General features: G+C 42.8%; 2 protein-coding genes across 3 annotated transcripts in view; one reads left to right on the forward strand and one right to left on the reverse strand.

Annotated features, from left to right (window-relative positions):
• Positions 1–14,247, reverse strand: part of LOC310856991 (uncharacterized protein) — a 48,067-nt gene extending 33,820 nt beyond the window's left edge. For both annotated transcript variants that reach the window (XM_083762581.1, XM_083762580.1), the window contains exon 1: positions 14,120–14,247. The gene's annotated coding sequence lies outside the window, so the exon portion shown is untranslated. The remainder of the gene's footprint in view (positions 1–14,119) is intronic.
• A 1,410-nt stretch (positions 14,248–15,657) lies between these two features.
• LOC310857977 (ubiquitin domain-containing protein UBFD1-like) lies at positions 15,658–16,464 on the forward strand (the record flags this gene model as incomplete). The annotated part of the gene is made up of 1 exon (XM_083764021.1): positions 15,658–16,464. One exon carries the CDS (start codon positions 15,658–15,660, stop codon positions 16,462–16,464), a length of 807 nt encoding a protein of 268 aa, XP_083620147.1.
• Positions 16,465–18,630: the final 2,166 nt, after the last annotated feature.

Raw genomic sequence — 18,630 nt, forward strand, 5'->3', positions numbered from 1 at the left:
TCAAGCCTGTTTTCTCAACTCGCTGTTTTCTGCAAGACATTAATCTATAAGCCATATCTCCAAAACTGGTGGGCCAAACTGAATATGTCAATTTTAAGCTATGATTCCCTGCTTTCATATGACATGAATCCAATGGCAGTCCCTCAGTCAAATAATTATTTCTTTCCTTTTTGTGGCAGTAGTTGTTGTTGTTGACCTGATGTATGTCTTGTGCTGGAGTATGTATCTCTGGTGTATACCTGAAAAATATCCCTCTGTATTTTTGTTTTGGTTTAATTACACATTTAGCATCCCACCTGGGAAAGGGGGCGGGGGGAGGCAAGAGACCATAACAGGGAGAGTCATGGTCAGAGTCAGTGAGAGAAACAAATGTGAGCTGGAAGAGCAGAATGATATCGTCGCTGTCGGGTTGAAAACTTGTACAGTATGTCCAAAACCGCTACCTTTCAGGAGATGTGTGTGTGTGTGTGTGTGTGTGTGTGTGTGTGTGTGTGTGTGTGTGTGTGTGTGTGTGTGGGGGGGGGGGGGGGGGGGGGGGGGGACGTCTTTGTTACTTTTTCCGCCACGCCCTACCAAGGAACTGGGAGAGAAGGGGAGAACCCTGTCACCGAACAATCCCACCACAGCAATGAGCACCATCACAACAGAGCCTGAACTTCTAGCTTTAACCAAACTAAATCACCTACACTACCTTTAAAGGGGAATTTCTTCCTAACCGTTTTTTACAAAAGCATGTTGATAATATGTATATTGACCAAAGAATATATATATAAAAAATAAAAAAAAACATATAGGGCGCTGGTCCTTTAAGAAAAGTGTAGGAGGGGTCTAACGTCAGCTCACGTAGAACAGGAAGAGTACAGCAACAACACTGCATGGAGTGTTGCTGTCATATCATCTAGAACAGATGTAAACAAAAAATCACACCTGTGTGAACTGAGTGTTGCAGCCCCCCCTCCCTCCCCCCCTCTCTCTCTCTCATTAGCAGGCAACATTGAAGCATTGCATCCCTCTCTCCGTTTCTGGCGCCCCCCTACTGGTACCCTATAGTCATATACTCGTGCTCATGGCCACATAGGCACATAGATCGGCACGGACATTGCTGGATGTAGGAGTGGTTGCACCACTCAAAAACTGAAACAAATCGCGCGATTGAATAGGAGTTCTAGCTGTTGATCCACCTGGAACTGTTCTCTGATGGTGATCCATCCACCCATTCGTTACCTTGTTTTTTTTGTGTGTGACGTGCGTGTATGTGTCTCCTGTATAGTATGTAGTGTTAAGTTTACTTTTCTATCATTTGATGTTGTGTACCGTTTGTTGTATTTCACAAGAAAAAAGAAAAACAATAAAAGGAAAATGACCACTACTTCAAAACAGAGGGGAGAGGACAGAGAATCATCGATACTAGTGACAAGAAACACAAGGAGTAACTTATTTCTGTATGGCAGATAAACTAATATGAAAGACTACAAAATTACATCATTTCCTGTCGTGACGTGTGGCTCTAAATGGAGCATCTACAAGCCCTTGGGTGAACACTCATAACCACGGACAGCACGCAGAACCTTCTGAGTCATACTCAGATAATTACACAGTTTCTTCCAGCATGCAGAGGATGCACAAGTCTCAAACTGGGCTCACATGATTTATGTGTACATTCTCAGAGTAACACAAATGGATACAAATTGAACACTGTGCATCTCATTGCTTTGTGAGATTAACCCAGGATATAGGCTAACCAAATATACTTAAAGGACCACTTCACCACTTTTCAACCCATCTTCATATAATAGGTCCTCACTAATAATCATGATAAAATGGCACATCTTTTTCCTACTCAGTCTGTGTCTCATAGGAGGGCTGTGGGCAGTTCAGAAACCGTCTTCTAGTGACATCATCATTATGCAGATAATTTTTTTAACAAGATTGTTTTACAATTTTTTTTTGATTTTCATTATCGTGAGAACGAAGCTTTCCATTTTCGCATTGCAACTTTTCAGGACTAGAAAGCCTGCAGTTTCTATTAGCTTGTATTCCCCATCTATGATGTCACTGGAAGACGGTTTCTGAACTGCCCACAGCCCTCCTATGAGACACAGAAAGAGTAGAAAAAAATTATTAGTGAGGACCTATTATATGAAGTTAGGTTGAAAAGTGGTGAAGTGGTCCTTTAACCCATGAAGACCTGAGACCGATTCTAAATTATGTCTTCTTTTTCTCTGAATAAATTTTCAAGTTTTTCATGTCACATATCCCCAAAATTAGATGTAGGGCCGCCGACCCCCATCTCAAAATAGTTTGTTCCAGGGACCCGCAGAAGGAAAGGTTTGAGTTTTTTTTTTAAAGACAACTCAACCTATTCCATAAGGCTGCCTGCTTGAGTCAAATGACAGAGATTCCCTATACTGTCCCTGACTGATCCCCGACCTTCTCTCTTCTGTAATTCATCTTAATCTGATAGCAGTAAGATTGAACATGGTGGATTAGAACACAGATCACGAGAGAGAGAATGAAAGGCTGAGATTAGGAGTTTAGCAGCAGGAAACTAGCTGGAGGAACCAGTGTGTGTGTGTGTGTGTGTGTGTGTGTGTGTGTGTGTGTGTGTGTGTGTGTGTGTGTGTCTTCTTAGACTAGCATATGGTCTAATCATGATACCTGGAGGTTTAACCTTGTTCAGTAAATAAAAGTAATAGATTGGATATTAAACAAAGGAGTGTTCGTGCAGGCCTACTAATACAAGCTGTGCATGCGCACTCTCTCACACACACACACACACACACACACACACACACACACACACACACACACACACACACACACACACACAAACTATACTATCACATTCTACTATACTTGTGGGGACATTGACCTTCACAACTAAGTATAGTAATATGCATGCATGCACGCACGCACGCACGCACGCAACCGCACACACACACACACACACGCTTCTCAGACTGCTGAAGGCATGGTGGGGGGAGGAGGTGACAGATGTTGCGTTCTACTGGATGACTGACTGAGAGGAAAAGACATCCTTGCTCAGCACTGAGAGTGAGCCTGAACCTCACCCTGGTTCAACCCTCGGCCTAACCTCACACAGCATACTCCCATCCTGTCCAAGAAGCCAGCCAGCATACATAGCTCCGTGTCATCTGTTTCACCAGCCTCACCACTGCTGACATTTTACCTTACTGGTACACGGAGGCCGAAATCACAGATTCTCAATGAGACTAAACCATTTTAGAAAGGTTTGTGAGAAAGATTGCAGGCAGCAGCGTGAATTCACCTTTAGCAAAGCCCCGCCCTCTACCACTTAGATACTCCCACTTGGACACTTTCCAGCCGGGCTCATTCATTCCAATGTAAATATCATGGATTTTACACATTAAATACTGGTTCATTTTTGGAAACAGACCTTCTAAATCTCTTCCAAATCTGTCAACATACTTAAACTAATCTTGTTTAAATTATTTGATTGTACTTTCTTGGTATCTGCCATGTGTACTGTATTATTGTATTGTTCTGATGTACTGATGTCTATGCCACTGCAACCCAATTTGCCCATCAGGGACACTAAATAAACTTGAACCTTGAACCTTTGATTTAAACAAAAGGTGATGCAAAGAAGACCAGGCTCAGCATCCCTCAGATGTAAGAACCCCACCCCTCCACCCCAGAAACCTCTTCTAAACTGGGAGATGCTGCCTTCAGGGTGCATGCTCCACATCTATGGATATCATTGTGTACCGTGTGTTTGTCATGTATGTAAAATCATTGCTGTAAATGTTATTTGTTTGTATACAGGGCGCCATTGAAAAAGAGACCTTGGTCTCAATTGGATTCCCCTGAAATAAAGGTTTCAATCAATGGTTAAGGGAGAGCACTTCAAAAGTTAGTAATCCCGTCACTCCTGCTGTTATTTAGGCTCCGGGAACCTATCTGCATCGAGAGGGTGGACCTACTCTTGCAGATAGCCTGCGGAAAACACAATCCCATTTCCTTCTTTGGCCTGGCGCCTACTCCAGTGTGACCCACGTTCCACGTGGGGGACTTCCCTTTGCATTTAGATAGATACACTCCTTCCCTCCAGGATTCAAAGTGTAGGAATAAAACCATAAAATAACCTACCCTGTAACATGTTCTGTGTCATGCTTGGCATTGGCAGTGAATTGAATCTGAACGATTTGCAATATTTTGTTACATCCATTACTATGGCTGGTAGACTATTTCAATCTTTTGCATTGATTAAGATCAATGAACAATATATTTTTTATAGTAAAAATAGCAGACCTACAAGTTCACAACGCATCGCATGAGTTTATAGATCTCTATTTTTGTACACCACCATGTGCAATGTATAGTACAGAATTACAAGTTTTGTGATTAAAAACTAAAAAAAAACGTGCTTCTCCATTATTCAGTTATAAGTCCATTATTGGTTGTAAGTGTTAATGCTAAGCAGAACAAGCATATCATTCTCCAGCAGAAGGAAGGAACTGAACAAAGCAACCACATGGCTCCAAATTCTACACAAAACATCTTCAAGACCCAGACTGCTGCACAGCTCCTCTTGCTGTCAGACACGCTGTGTGTGTGCACGTGCGTGCATGTGTGTGTGAGTGTGTGTTGTGAGTGTGTGTAAGAGGGTGAACATGATGAAAAGATTTTGAGACGGCGCGCGAGAGAGAGAGAGAGAGAGAGAGAGAGAGAGGAGATCAGAAGCATCAGAGTCAGACCTGGAGAAGGGATGTCCTGCTGGAATTCTGCAGACCTGAAGAAAGATCCACAATAGATCGAAACGCCTTCCTAATGAAGTTGTCTTTCACTTCAGTGTGCCGGTTCTCCCTTTAATTCTGTAACCGGCACCTTTACCCGAGCAGCACCCACTGTCGATGTGCGTATAGTTAGCCTTTCTCTGCTGACATTTCGCGCCAGATTCCCAGCTCTCCTGTGTGTAGACAGACAGGTATGAAACAGGGCAGGCCCACATACGGTAGCTCCTGTTTCAGGTTCAGATAAGAGGATATTATTATTCCTGGCTCACCCGTCGCATCTCGCTCAACTTAAATCCACAACGGAGCCATTGTTCATTTCCTCTCAACACAACAGTGGACTTACAAGTCGGAAAACAAAGCCACGTTATGCGGAGGGACCCCCCCCCCCCCAGAATATGAATGTCACTGGAAGTCACCGCACAGGAAGTCCAGAGGGGCTCCGCACAGGGAGGCTGCATGTACTCCCATTCTTTAAGCTAAGGGGAAGGTATGGAACACAGATGGGTACACTGGAGGAACTCCATCACTTATGGAGGCCTGTCATTTGTGCCTGGAGCATTGGTTCTCAAAGTGGGGTCAGAGGACCCCCCCAGGGGTCCTTGAGGGACCTGACCCGAGTTAAGGGTTCCATTTTGTACACTCTCAAGAGTTATATTAACACAGATGATTTTACTGTATAGATTCAGGTCCCAGAGATAAGCTTATAAAATGAGGGTTGTGGCGTAAAATGGCATATCAAACTGTGGGCCCTTGAAATTAAATGGGTTAAGAATCAGTGCCTTAAGAGAACGTGGACGGACCTATGAATATGATATTACAGTAAAATAGCAACAATACTTAGTAGATAGATAGTTGTGTGACAGGGGACAAGATGCCTACCATGAATGCCTTGCTGGCCTACTGTTTAGTGCACAGGCTCGCATCTTTAAACATGCCGGGCAGTGAGTGACTAGTCCGGCTTGAACTAAGCTGAAGGCCACTGCAGCCAGTCTGACCCTGCCCTGCGTCTCAGACCCTTGTCCAGACAATGATGTGAAATGTCAAAGCCCCGTGCAATCAACATGTGTCCTTCTGCGACTCCTGCAGGTGTGCCACTGTGTGGAGTCGGACAATGGCCAATTGTTAACCCATGTCACAGCACTTCCTCTCGGGCTTGTGCTAAGTGGTCCTTGGCAGAAAAGAACAAAGCATGACAACAGTGTATAACTTTATCAACTGCCGCTGATGCAATGCAAAAATAGGAAGTCACTGGTGATGCATTGCATATAGGAAGCAGCATGCTATTGCATTAGGCCAATGTATCTCACTGATGGGCAGCCACAAAACAACTTAGATTTTTAAAGTATCAAAAATAACACTGTTGTAATTTTTTTATTTAATATTTTATGCAATTTTGTTAACTTTCGAAAAACCCCAAATGATGGAGATCAGGATTAAAGTAGTCTCGATACCCAGGCTTTAACTTCCGTCGGATTAAAGTGGTTCAGAAAGATCCCACATCTTTTTTTCCCGTCTGTGCTCGTCTCTCTCGTCTTGCCTTGTCTCTCTTGTATGGCAGACGGTATAGTCTGGGTTTATTTGTGGAAAATGCCAGCGGCAGGGAGACAGTGTGACCCTAGGGAGGGTGCTTTCACCCAGAACACAAGCTGGAGGAAAGCATCAGGGCTCAGAATAGCTCACTATCCCCAAGGGGCAGACTCTTGTGCTGCTCTGTTCTGCTCTGTACTGCCACTGTCACTTTGCCTTAGCAAAGCAGACCATAGTGACTCACAGCACCACACACAGCATCCCGATCTCCAAACCCGCTCCATCTTAATTAAAAATAGGAAACAACAAGATGGAGTGGAGTCTGAGGAGGCTTCTCCCCCTCTGACCCCCCCCCCCCCATCATGAGAATCCAGCAGCAGCCAGCCAGCGTCTCTCTCTGGTCCAAGCCCTCGTCTCTCCACTACCTAGGGCGGGAAAGATAGCTAAATATAACAATGATGACAGCACAATGCTTGAGACGCTGGAGCTGTACACCAGAGAGAGAGACACAGAGAGAGGGAGAGAGAGGCCTCTTTTCCCAGAGTGGCAGCACGTTTCGGAGGGGTGGTGGGAGGGAAGGCAAGAATGTGACGGGAAAAGTATTCGTAAACACGGAACCACAGGACCCCACGGAGAAAGCCATGTTCTCATAAGTGGATGCTCTCTCCCCGATGAGGACAGAGAGAGACATAAATAAAACCAGCATATCTATTAATAAAGCCACAGGGAAAAATCTCATACAGAGTTTGAAGAAGTTGGTGGTATTCCTTTGATTTACAAGAGTCTTTTGTGAGCCCTCATCGGAATGCCAGACTTACTGTAATCGCTCTTAATCGCCTATTGCCTAGTATGGGAATACAATACTTGGGTCAGAGTAGGGCTGGGCAATTAAACGAAAATATATCAAAACCGATATTGAGAACCAATAACTTAATCCTGCTCATGTAGATTAATCAAATAATCAAAAAGCAGGGTTTTTTGTGATACATTTATTTTATTTCTTATATATCAACAACTCGACTTAAACCTGTATTATACTTCATTGTACAATGCCAATGGTGGTTTCAAAAATAGCAAAAATAGCTGTCTACATACAACTATTAAGCTCACTACTCTTATCAAGAATGTCTGGAGTGGTAGTGATGGATACCAACATTCCATTCCTGTGACAACTCTCAGGTTAAACCACGTAAACCCCATGTACAGTATTTAGTTGACTGGGAGACACTGCCTGGTCCACTTTTCCCTTTACCAAACATCTTCGCTGAAAATAGGGATATATTATTGATCTATTATCTCGACAACTTATCTATTATGTTTTTGTTTGATTAACTGTAATACTTAAGTGGTTAAACATACTCAATACTTCTCTGACCAGTGTTGAGCAGGCTGTGGATGATCATCCAAGCTACAACAACTGAAGAGATATGCTGGTTCTTGGTCAAATAAGACATTCTACAATGAACTTGTAGATCTGTGAGCTTGACAGCTTGTACATTTCGACAAATGTTTGTCCCACCATAGGGACGCACGGCTTCATGTAGTTATCTTGTGCCCGCCCCCACCAAACAAAAAAACCTCCAATATAACGAGACAGCTGTTTGTATACCACGCTTGTAAATCCCCTCATGGTGCCACACTCCGTACAGCGCTGGTTTCTTACACGGCCGAAACAAGCTTGAATAATTCAACAAGGAGAAGGAGGCACACAACACATGTTCCCCACGGGGCCAGAAGGCCCAGGACCAGCAGCAGCTACAGTATTATAGACAGCTGGACTCAAGCTACAGGCTCAGAGTCTGATAAGGCAGACACACTTATTCTTTTGTTATTCTTTTGGCTGTCCCTTTAGAATCATGTTTGTAACAGTGGGCTCACAAACCTGGAGGGTTGTGCCCGATTCATACTTAGCCGCACGATGGTGTTGCATGCTGAAGATAGCCGACCTACAAGCTTGCGTTGCATACGCAAAGCTTTGTGAGCCTTGTAAGTCGGCTAATTGCTGCACATACATTTCTCTTTAGTCTAACATTGATGGAGGATTGCAGTTGGGAGGATTGTGTGTGTGTGTGTGTGTGTGTGTGTGTGTGTGTGTGTGTGTGTGTGTGTGTGTGTGTGTGTGTGTGTGTCACAGAGACATAGGACTGCCGAGACGGCCGTGGTTGGAGGGAAATTCCGAGGCTAGCCTAATTTAGTCTCATGTCATTGTTGACTGTAACAAAACTACAACAACAACACTATTAGGCTATCATGCTGCTGACCGATCTGTCCTTTCCTCAGGCAGGAGTTTCAGCCTAAGAGACTATTTATTCACAGTATTAAGTCTGACCCGCATTTCACTGAAAGGGGAGTGGAGGGGGGTGCACAGGCTTGACTAATCACAGACATATCAGGCAATTCAAGCGAGTACAGATGTGCCACTGGCAGAGACAAACCAGAGAAGATGCTGATATCTACGCACAACTAGAGCCCAACCGATGCCTGATTTTTGTGTCTGATGCAGAGCACATTTTTGGGAGCTTTTTGCCTTTATTGATAGATATATATACTAGGTTGACAGGAAATTGGGAGAGAGATGTGGGGAAGACATGCAGCAAAGGTCATCCGGATCGACCAAGCTGGATCACCTGAACCTGATCCAGCCCAGGTGCGCGGACATGCTGAGCCCAATTTAAAAGAGTCCGAGACCACCGACAGATGTTTCGACCGATATTTTGTGAATTAGTGCACGAAATATATGAAATGAACATAAAACTAATTATAGAATGAAAAAGAAAATAAGTCAATGTTTAATACATCATGAACAGAACTTACCACAAAATGTAGACGGTCTACATTCTACAAGCTCACTACGCCCACAAGACATTGTGTTGTGAGCTTGTAGATCCGCTCATTATTGCGACTGCAGGTCGCAGTTAACTACGAAATTTGTGCATTTCCCGTCGGAATCCCATTTTGGTTGGTTGGTCACGCCCCATATATGGTCATGCCTCGAGTCGTGACATCACGTGATGTCATCAATATTAAGCCCATATATGGAGATCCCTGATGTCATCGATATTGGCCAGCAACTCTACATCTCACCTCAAACCATTAGATCTCCATATATGGAGCTGACCTGTTCTGAGCTGACATTACATATTATGTTGATCCTTCCACATCCATCCTTCCTCTTCGATGATGATACCTGTCCATTTAAACTCTAGACGGGGCTGCCCCAAAGTTATTAGTACAGCCTTCATCAAACCCTGTACACTCAAGACACCTGCCACCCTTAGATCTCCATATATGGAGTTGACCTGGCTGTTCTGACATTCCATATATTGATCTGACCTCATCAAACCCTGTACACTCGAGACACGCTCCATATATGGCCAGTACAGAATTAATTCCATAATATGTTGATCTGACCCCCCATGCCAAAGCGCCAGCGAGCAGTCCGCTGTCACCCAGGCGGATAAGCGACCTAGCCATTTAGGGCAATGCAGGCGATTGAAAGAAACAGGATTGATGGATTATTATGGCAAGGACGATCTAAGATGGGCGATCCATTGTCATGACAACGCAAGTAGCATTATGGCTTGATCGATCGAAAGCACAGTTGCCATTGATCTACAGCAATGGCGTTAAGCGTAGTATAAAGAAAATAGGCTTTAATTGACCTAGATCTACGGCAATGGGGCGGAGGGTGTTAAGTGGTTAAATAATAAACTCAATCGCCTTCATGACCAGTGTTGAGTGGGCCGTGGTTGACCAGATCCAATTCAAACCACAACAACTGAAGAGAGATGCTGGTTCTTGGTCACACTCTAAATCAGGGGTTTTCAACCCTTTCCATTTCAAGGCCCATTATATATTTGGTATTTGAGCCACGCACCACCATTTGATGACATTTAGCCTCTCAGACCCAAAACTAAAGAATATTTTGTTGTCATTGGATAAGATTTTGTCTACAATTCCATGCTTTTGGCAAACGTTGATCAAAATAACAATTCTTCCACATTCTCTAATTGTGTAGACTTCTTGTAAATGAAGTAATGCAGGTGTTTAACAATAATTTAGGTAGATAATTTGGGTCCATTTGGTTTCATTTTATGCTCTCAAGAGTTAAAGATCTATAAGGGTCCATTTGGTTACCAACTCTCTTATCATTTAGCTGGGGACCACCTGGAACCGGCTCAAGGACCACTGGTGGTCCACGGACCACTGGTTAAAAACCACTGCTCTAAAAGTCTAAATGGTTGGCAAAAGACTTGTCTATGTGGTGCTCATTGTGACACCCTGCTATGGGGCTTTCACAACCATCATAAGGCAGCCTTTCAAGCAGACAAAAGGGCCATTTATGCCTCTCCAGTTAAATAATATTATCAGACTCAAGAGTGCAGAATATATTTGGCTTTAGTTGGATGCTACTGACTGAATAGAATTGTGAAGAGACAAAAAAATATTATTAGCGTGAAACAGCTTTTATTGATAATTAAGATAAAATGAAAACTAAAGCTCCCAGACATTTCAAACAGCTTTGTTTCCAATCTGTGGAAAAGGCCAATGTTGTGTATAGTTCTGCTTTAATATTCAACGTATCCTTCACAACCACTATTTATTTGGATGGATCATGCCTCTATAGAGCGTCGCAGTCCCGCCCCCTTTCATGGCGATGAGAGACCCGGAAAAGAATTCCCCATTCATTTTCCTCATAGACTTTTCAAAAAGTATTTATTTAAAGACGTTTACGCCGGACAATGCCAACTCAAGTTGTGACAAATCATGACAATAAACACAATGTTTTGGGCCGATCAAATAATTTGTAAGAAGAAAAACAAAACAAAAAGTGTTGTATCCTGCCTTTTTTTTCTTTTTCTTTCTAATTATTTGATCAGCTCAAAAGTCCTTAAATAAATACTTTTTGAAAAGTCTGAGGAAAATGAACGGGGAATTATTTTCCGGGTCTCTCTATTTTATTTTATTTAAAGCATAACATAATGCTTAAAACACAAAAAAGGGTTTTTTGTGGGGTTTTTTCATGATACGACTTGGTCTCATGTCCTCCTGGCATTACTGAGGCATTAAGCTCATTGTTTTGAGCAGATCTATCTAAGCTCTGTGAGCTTTCCCACATAACGGAGGTCTGAAGGTCTACAGGAAGATTAGGGCTTTTGCTGAACCGATTCTGTGAAAACATTTAAGGGGAGTTAGGGGACCTTACTGTAGGCCTACATGCTGAATGATGAAAAAGGGACATGGGAAACAGACTGTATGGCTACCCTTTAAACGCATTTAACTGGGTTCCCCGATTTTGGGCATTATAGGCCAAAATGTTCCAAGTGATTTCATCCATCCCTCCCTGCCATCATCCTCTTCATCAGGTCACAGAGGTAACAGTTTCAACAGATAATCGACAGACTTCCATTTCCCGGGCCACATTAGCTATTTAGACAGTCGCCATTTCAGAAAGGGCTGATCTACAAGCTAGCAATGGCGCAAACTTGTAGATCTAGATTTACATTGTATAGAGCACCAATGTCCTGACGTCACTCGCTCATCCCCTGGTTCTGCCTGGTTTTACGGAAGTAATTTATCTATGGAGAATAACATGGGCTCATCTTAAAATTGTTTCATATAAGTGCTGTGGTAAAAAGTCATACTGGCTTCTACTTCTAGCCGAGAGTGCCTTAGGACAAGGCACTGAGAAAAAGTAGCCATAAGACAATGTGGGGAGAGAGAAATGATGTAATAGATGCAGAAGAGAGAGAGAGAGAGAGAGAGAGAGAGAGAGAGGGGATAACATATTGCTTACAGCACAGTCACACTTCTGATGTACCCGGTGCAGCCATGTCACAGTGTATACCAAAAATCACACCTGTGTGAAGTGAGGGGGCGCTAATATATTAAAGTCTAACTCATGTTGATTAGGGTGATGTAATGCTGATGTAAAACAAACGGTGCCATCACAAACATTAAATGCCATTAACAATAAAGAGACAATATGACGTAATGAGTTACAAAAGAAAGTTTTCCCTTCATTGTCAATGGCGTTTATTAAACAAACATTGAACAAAAAAATGTGTATTCTCATGTATTTTGTGTGAATGAACATGGCCAAAGGGGTAACAGGTACGGTCGCCCCAATTCCATCTCGCCCCAGCTTTTTTCCACCGACCGATCGGTGCGGCGGTTCTTGTATTCTTTATTTTGTTTTACTGAAAAGAGAATACCACAATGGAAACAAGTCCACTTTTTTCTGTTCTGCCTATAAACGTCTGACTGTACCTCGTGCTGATAACATTTCTGACTAATAAAAGTATATTTAATGAATCCAAAAAGTCTACATTTCTCTGAAAAACACAACATGCCAACAAACATGGGCACCGTCCATTCAGAGCATATAAGAACCAGGTGTAGACTCCAGGTAGCCCCTCTCGGAACCCTCCATAAAGCTTTTCTGAAATTTGGATGAGTTTTATGTAGGGTCCCTGTTCATAACTATATTTTCGTATGGGAATTTTGGAACGTGGACATGAATATGCTCCGTAACATCGTATCTGCGCCGTTTGACAGCCTGTTTTCCTTTGAGGGCTTCTGAATTCGTGAACTATAAGTACCTATACATTCCGCTGCGAATATCTCCTGTGGCGCGGAAGCAGTTAACGGCTTCCGCGCCACAGGAGATATTCGCAGCGGTATTTATAGGTACTTAACACATTCAGAAGCCCTCACACGAAAAAAAGTCCTGAAAGAGCGCAGAAGGACTTATCCGAAGTTGTTTACGTTTATATATGTGTGCGTACCCGGTGGCAGGGTGGAGGTGGAATAGGACCCAATGCTCTGGGTCTAAAAAATGTCAGAAACTTCAGTAGCATTGGGTTCTGCTTGTAGGGCTAGACTCCAGGTAGAGAGGGATATATCGGACACACATGGATGTATTGGTTGGCTGGCTGGCTGGTATTGTTCCCCCAACCAAACAATTCTGTCTTTTAACAGAATATTTCCAGTTGAATTTCCAAGAAGTCAATAATTGGCAGGGTAAGATCATGAGATTTTGACAGTTTTAGAAAGTCTAGATGTACAGTAGATAGGTAATTGGAACGCATACTAGAAGTAGCTTTCAACAAAGATGTGATATGCTGGGGACAGTGGGGAGTGCAGGGACACATTGACAACCCACTAGCGTTTCCTGCACTAGCCTACTGATCTCCTTGTATTGTAACGGACGGGAACAGCCCCAATATACTGCATTTAGAAACAGAAATAAATAACAATGCATGGCGGGCGGAAAGTGACATGTGAAAATGATAGATACTACTATACAAAGTCACACTGTCACACACCCTTTCCTTTCATTTCTGGGTTTTTATTTGGCAAGTCATCTGCCTGCCTGTCCTTGAGAGAAATAAAAGAGGAATCATCAACCCAATGCTCGTTCTTTGATGCAATAACAGTGGTTCAAACAAGTCTTACTACTGCGGGGTGTCGCTGGTTCTTCTGTCATGCCAACAAGAACCCCCAAAAGTGATATAATCAATGCATCTGGCCGCGGCGGACCCATTTCCATTTGTAAAGAAGATGTTGAGCCAGGCAGGCACCCTCGCCTCATAAAGAGATTTCTCAACGCTTGTCAAGATTTGTTAACATTTTTCGAAAAAGCCGAAAAAATAGAATGCGCCTAGTCCTAATTTGTCTGGAAACCCCCTGGAACACACTCAGTTCCCCCCTTGGGAGGGTCCCGAAACGCGGGACCCCGACCCCAGACCACCACACCACCAGTGGTGTGTAAACTAAAGGAACGCTCATATCATATAGCTTTATTAGCTTACCTTTTGGCGTGACTTAAGTTCCACTCGTGTGCGCGGTGCAAAACAAACCCCACTATTCTCATTCTCTCCTCAGCAGGTTCCGTCCAAGGGAGACACTGCGAGTTGAGCCCAGGTTCCACTCAAATGGCTCGTTTAACACCACACACACACACTCCGTGTTGTTGAGTGTGTGGGACATGCAGCTGTTCTGGCAAGGCAACCACGCAGCACCGTGGACGGCAAGGCACTGACTGACATGACAGCTACGTGAACGCGCACACTCCAACAGCGGCAGGAGCAGGCGCGTCCTCGCCCTGCGAGGAAAGGTGAACACGATTTAATGTTTCTGTTTCTGTTCCTTGTTGTTATCAGCTTTCCGGAGTTTGGTATCAAACGAAATATTGCATTATTATTATTATTATTATTATTATTTTGCAAAAAAAGGCACTAGTGTAGTATGTATGGCTTGTTTGTACTCATCAAAACATTTACCAAATCAAAGCAAACTGCTGTGCTGAATTTAACTGCATTTCTGCTTCGCCGAACGCCGTTATAGTTTGTCCACAAGAGAGCGCCAGAACTCTGTCGTAGCTAGCTTTGCAATTCTAAATACCGGTAGTCCTATAATACCGATCGATTCGCCATTATTTTAAATAACAATCATGATAAATGTTTAAATTACGCCTTCGTGATAAGTTTAACACACACACTACAGCACTACTGTTCTTATCAGTCAGCAGACTGGCATTAGCATACCTTGGCTTATAATGTCAGCAGCAGACTAAATTAACTTCTTGTTTTTACAAACTGCACATCTTAAAAGGACCATATCTTAATAGGATGCTCGACCTGGAAAGCCCTTATCTATACCAAAATGTCTGATCTCACTGAGTCACTATCACTTGAAATAATATCAGAAACAAAACGTGGCTTTGACTAACTGTGGCAACTGATGAGTATTAATTGGTCTTCTAGCGCCCTCCTCTGGATATAATAGGCTAGTTAATGGTAGAATCTCTCAGGGAACCATTTTTGGGGTCCTTGACATGAAAATGGTTGAACACCACTGACATGGAAACAGGTTTTTCAGAAAACTGTCAGGATTTAGAGGACATTTGTAGAATCGTCTTAAATGGTCTAAATGGGTTAAATTGAGTTGGAACTTGGAACAGATGTTCATGAGGCGGAGGAACACACCTTGACGGCTTGACCCTGCCCTTCACGCCACTCTCCATCCTCCATGGGTCCACGCCGCCAATCTACCTGACCCTATTATACCCACCCAGAATCCTCTATGCTTTTCGTATCCCTCCTCCACCCCTGACAGCACCTCAGCCGCATCCCCTACCACTCGATTCTTTTCTCTCTTTCTCTCTCCACAGGTTCCTGCAGGAGGTGAGTCCTTGTGTGCCACAAGACGACCAGATAGACATATAGGGATCTCCATATATGGGCACAAAAAGGTATGGCAACAGCTTGTGCTGTGTGATGTAAGACCAAAGCTCAATATAAGTGTTTGTGAATGCATTTGATGAAATATGTAAAATCAATGAAATACAATGGATTCTCAGACCTCACTATTTGAAAGAAAACACGAAAAGGCAGACAAAGGGTGCCCCAAAGCAGTATTTCATGATGACGAGGAAAGCATCTTAACTCGCAACTCCAGTATTAGCAATGGAGATGACACAGATAAACAGATGGTGGATCTTAAGATCATTTGGAACAAGATTAAATATGATCTCAAAATTCCCATCGAAAGCACAGGAGCCCAACTGAAAGAGAGGATCCACTCACTCACCGGCCTTACATCAGATATGCAGAAAGTTATGTACAAGGGACTAATTCCAGAAGAGAAGACACTAAGTGAAATAAAAATTACCAATGGCGCAAAGATAATGGTGATAGGATCTACATTAAATGATGTATTAGCAGTGAATACACCTGTGAAAGCTGAAGAAAACAAAAAAGAGCCTTTATGCAGAAAAAAGCAACACAAGAGGGTGTTGGACAAAGGGAAACCAGAAGACATAATGGCAGCAGTTAAAGGAACAAAGGAAAACTTACCATCAGCGCCTTTATCCGGAATGTTTAACAAATCCGGTGGAAAAGTTCGACTCACGTTCAAACTGAAACAACATGAGCTGTGGATTGGAAGTAAGGACAAAACAGAAAAGGTTGCGTGGGCCTCCATAGACGGCGTAGTGGCCGAACCCATTGAAGGTCACGAGGAATACTACATGATGGCTTTTCAGACGGGTCGAACAGAAGCTTCATGGTATTGGGTCTACTGGGTGCCTGCACAGTTTGTTGATGCAACCAAAGACACAGTCATGGGAAAATGTAGTAGTAATAAGTACTTCTAATGCTCATGCTTGTCTTCTCTATAAATCCAGGATTCATGTGTGTGAGTCTGTGTCCACACTGTGTATCCACAGAGCTGGTGCACCACATGACAAAACAGATACAGCACTATACCTGACAACGACTCTAGAGACATTATTACAGCGCGTCTCTGTAGGGGGCTAGCCGTCTATAAAGCTAGCCTCCTACAGAGACTGCTTGTCTGTGTGTTCAGAGCTACTGTAATCTCACAAACTGTTAGCCCAGATTATCTCACATATTGTGGATATATATCAGTCTATACATTCCACTATGCTTTGCTAGATGAACCACGGACAGACAGACACACAAGTTCACAACACACACGGAGCTAAAACATTATACTCCCCTTGCCTTCGGCCTGGCGGAGATAATAATGTATACTCTTAAGTACGTATGTATGCTATTTAGTCCCTTTGGTATACGTGATGGCACAGGATAAACTGTGCCCCAGTTTTATTCCAGTTTTCGTATAGGCCTACTGTATGTTTTAGGTCACTAAACCACAGTAAGCTACTTTTCACTTGATATTTTCAGCATAGAATTCTCTCATCTTCCCCATGTCATATATTTATGGCATGGCTGTAGCCATCTATAAGAGTGGCCTGTACTGTATGTCTGAGTTTGTACGCACAGTCGCACACTGCCTGCCAGTAAGTCAAAGAAGTACTTCCGCTAATTATTTTCACATATATTTTATACTTTTTGAACTGTAACTTTAATTTTCTAAGTCAATGGGGCTCGGATTGAGCTGAAACCTCGCCCATATTTTTAGTCATACATCAATATGTCGTAGACAACTACTACGATTATTGTCTCCACCAGGCCGAAGGCATGTGGGGAGAGTATGTTTTGCACTCCGTCCGTCCGTGTGTCCGTCCGTCCGTCCGTCCGTGTGTCCGTCCGTGTGTCCGTGTGTCCGTCCGTCCGTGTGTCCGTGTGTCCGTGAGCAGCTAATCTCGGCCACCGTTAACCCGCTCGATGCCAAATTTTGCACACACACTCCCTGGATGCCAACGATGAACCCATGTGAAGTGAGGGGTGCTCTTATCATCATACATCATCATACATTACCATTCACAAATTGCGTCCTCACGTTTGTGTTTACATAATGTAATTTTCTATGGCATATAATACGATATGGGTTATAGCCCATTGTTTTGTTTTTTTTCTTTTTATTCTCGTTTTTCATCATTTTGGACCATGGGCTATAGCCCATATCGTACGGCATACTATAGCACGCCGTTTTTCATCATTTTTGAGGATTTGAAAAAAATGAAAAAATGAAAAAAAAGATGGGTTATAGCCCATTGTTTTTTTGAAATTTTGATTTTTTTTTTATCCTCGTTTTTCATCATTTTGGACCATGGGCTATAGCCCATATCGTATGGCATACAATAGCAGGCCGTTTTTCAACATTTTTGAGGATTTGAAAAAAATGAAAAAATGAAAAAAACGATGGGTTATAGCCCATTGTTTTTTTGAAATTTAGATTTTTTTTTTAACCTAGTTTTTCATCATTTTTGAACATGGGCTATAGCCCCTACCGTACGGCATACTATAGCACGCCGTTTTTCATCATTTTTGAGGATTTTAAAAAAATTCAAAATTTCAAAAACATGTGTTATAGCCCATCGTTTTTTGAAAATTTGAAAAAAACTTTAACCTCGTTTTTCATCATTTTTGAACATGGGCTATAGCCCCTACCGTACGGCATACTATAGCACGCCGTTTTTCATCATTTTTGAGGATTTGAAAAAAATTCAAAATTTCAAAAAACATGGGTTATAGCCCATCGTTTTTTGAAATTATTTTTTAACCTAGTTTTTCATCATTTTTGAACATGGGCTATAGCCCCTACCGTACGGCATTCTATAGCACGCCGTTTTTCATCATTTTTGAGGATTTGAAAAAAATTCAAAATTTCAAAAAACATGGGTTATAGCCATAGACTGTTCCCCGGGTCTAACATGAACGTAAAATGAAGCCTGTAATAATATGCTAATTCCTGATGTAAGTCGCCATCTTTGGTACCAGCTGGCCATTGGCTGGCTCCGTTTTGTATACCAGCTGGTCATTGGCTGCCCAGACAACGAGGCGGGACTTCCCCCCTTCTTCTCCGTTGGTTTTTATTTTGACTCGAGTGGGAG

This window comes from Protomyctophum parallelum, assembly GCF_964188405.1.
Source record: "Protomyctophum parallelum genome assembly, chromosome: 4".
Classification (NCBI taxonomy): Eukaryota; Metazoa; Chordata; class Actinopteri; order Myctophiformes; family Myctophidae; genus Protomyctophum; species Protomyctophum parallelum.